Raw genomic sequence first — 1,832 nt, forward strand, 5'->3', positions numbered from 1 at the left:
ATACACCGTGAAATCTCCGCATTATTTTACTAGAAAACACTCTCAAACAAATGACAATTGATTCAAATGTATTGTAATCGAATATAGTTCAAATATATTTTTTATATTTACTCTTACAAATTATTTTTATTGCATAGAACATATGTTTTAAGTATAATATATATATATAGTGACAATGTAAAAATAATTTAGTCAATTTTAATCTCAAATCATTAAATATTTGATTTTTATGTTAATTATATCGTAAATCATTAGAAATCATTAATTTGAGTCGTCAAGTTATTAAAAATATAAAGAATTATATTTAAATTCATTAAAAAAGAAAAAGTTTTTATGAAGGAAAAAAAAAAGAATTAGTTAATCGTTTAACCTCCTTCCAATTATTTTATCAAGCAAAAAAAACTTATTTCCATCTACGGGAAGCTACGCAATTCTACATTTTAAACAAAGAAACAACACCAATGGACGAAGGCTAGCTTACGGATCGCCATCGTGGCACAGATCACAGCCGTTCCATGAAAAAAACTTTAATAGAAACGTCCTCCCACTCGCAGTAACCTGAAGATCCTTTATTAAGGCAAGATAAAAAAGCCACGGATCGCCAACTCAGTGAATCCCCACCGTCAGATCTAATCATTACAAAAATCGCGATCAGCGACATTTGGCATTCACATTCACTATTAATACCTCGCGCCTTTCTGTTAACAATTTCACCAACTTCCATATTTCAAAGACTCTACAATTCTCCCATATCTGCATTCCCTCGAAACGAATCGTTTTACTCCCTTTTCGGATCACAGAGCAATGGAAGACACAACCACAACCACAACAACAACGAAGGGTGCCGGTGGTAGAAAAGGCGAAAGAAAGAAAGCCGTTTCAAAATCCGCTAAAGCAGGTCTTCAATTCCCCGTTGGCCGTATCGCTAGATACTTGAAAAAAGGACGCTATTCACAGCGTTTAGCTACCGGAGCACCAATTTACCTTGCCGCCGTTCTTGAATATCTCGCTGCCGAGGTATTTTCCTTACAATTCAACAACGCTAATTAATTAACACAATCAAATTTATGAAGGCTAATTAGTTTTTTTTTTTCTTCTTTCTATATTGAATATAATGTAGGTTCTTGAATTGGCTGGAAATGCTGCGAGAGATAACAAGAAGACTAGGATTAACCCTAGACACGTGTTGCTTGCTGTGAGGAATGATGATGAGTTAGGGAAACTGCTTCATGGTGTTACCATTGCTAGCGGTGGTGTTTTGCCTAATATTAACCCCGTGTTGTTGCCTAAGAAGACTGGTAGTGCTGCTGCTGAGTCATCTACCTCATCAAAGTCTCCCAAGAAATAGATTTTTCCCTATGTACAATCTTACACTTAGTTAGGTTTTTTTTGGTGAAGCACATATTTTTAGTGTTAAGATTAGGTGTAATATGGTGCAAATTCCAATATTTGCATTCCCTTTGATCTAACTTTTACCAGCCATACATGATGTAGTTGTGGGTCAAATATGAATGAAGTTACATATTTCTTGAATATTATTATTCTCTATCGTTCTTTTTTCATCTGTATTTTTTGGTTAACATATCGCTTATGCTCGGGTTGTTGCGGTTATAACTGTAATTAAATGAAACTTTGGTTATGGTTGTGTTGTTGCTTTTTACATTTTACACATTTTTATCAGAAGAAAATAAATATTGTTATTGGGCCGTTGGCTTATGGGCCTTTATCTTTGTTACTTGTTAACCAATCCAGGCCCGCAATTTTATTTAGAACACTGAACATAGCGTGTTACTGCCTGGGTTTGATTGTTTTCTGGTGAAACAGTGTTCAAG

At 34.6% G+C, this 1,832-nt stretch overlaps 2 protein-coding genes across 3 annotated transcripts in view; both read left to right on the forward strand.

Moving 5' to 3' along the window:
* The first annotated feature begins 693 nt into the window (after positions 1–693).
* On the forward strand, positions 694–1,533 carry LOC101500089 (probable histone H2A.5). Its single transcript, XM_004494546.4, has 2 exons — positions 694–1,017; positions 1,121–1,533. The coding sequence occupies exons 1-2, from the start codon at positions 805–807 to the stop codon at positions 1,346–1,348; spliced, it is 441 nt and encodes a 146-aa protein (XP_004494603.1). The 5' UTR covers positions 694–804; the 3' UTR covers positions 1,349–1,533.
* A 193-nt stretch (positions 1,534–1,726) lies between these two features.
* The window catches only part of LOC101500419 (putative protease Do-like 14), a 5,404-nt gene continuing 5,298 nt past the window's right edge, over positions 1,727–1,832 (forward strand). Inside the window, exon 1 of one of the 2 annotated variants that reach the window (XM_012714024.3) lies at positions 1,727–1,818. The gene's annotated coding sequence lies outside the window, so the exon portion shown is untranslated. The remainder of the gene's footprint in view (positions 1,819–1,832) is intronic. The other variant, XM_004494547.4, reaches the window with a different exon arrangement.

The sequence above is a fragment of the Cicer arietinum genome, chromosome 3 (genome assembly GCF_000331145.2).
Source record: "Cicer arietinum cultivar CDC Frontier isolate Library 1 chromosome 3, Cicar.CDCFrontier_v2.0, whole genome shotgun sequence".
Lineage (NCBI taxonomy): Eukaryota > Viridiplantae > Streptophyta > Magnoliopsida > Fabales > Fabaceae > Cicer > Cicer arietinum.

Excerpts from the sequence above, each read along its gene's own strand:
- LOC101500089 (XM_004494546.4), top strand. The coding sequence starts at position 805 with ATGGAAGACACAACCACAACCACAACAACAACGAAGGGTGCCGGTGGT. Across the intron at positions 1,018-1,120 it reads TTGAATATCTCGCTGCCGAG|GTTCTTGAATTGGCTGGAAA; the intron begins GTATTTTCCTTA and ends AATATAATGTAG.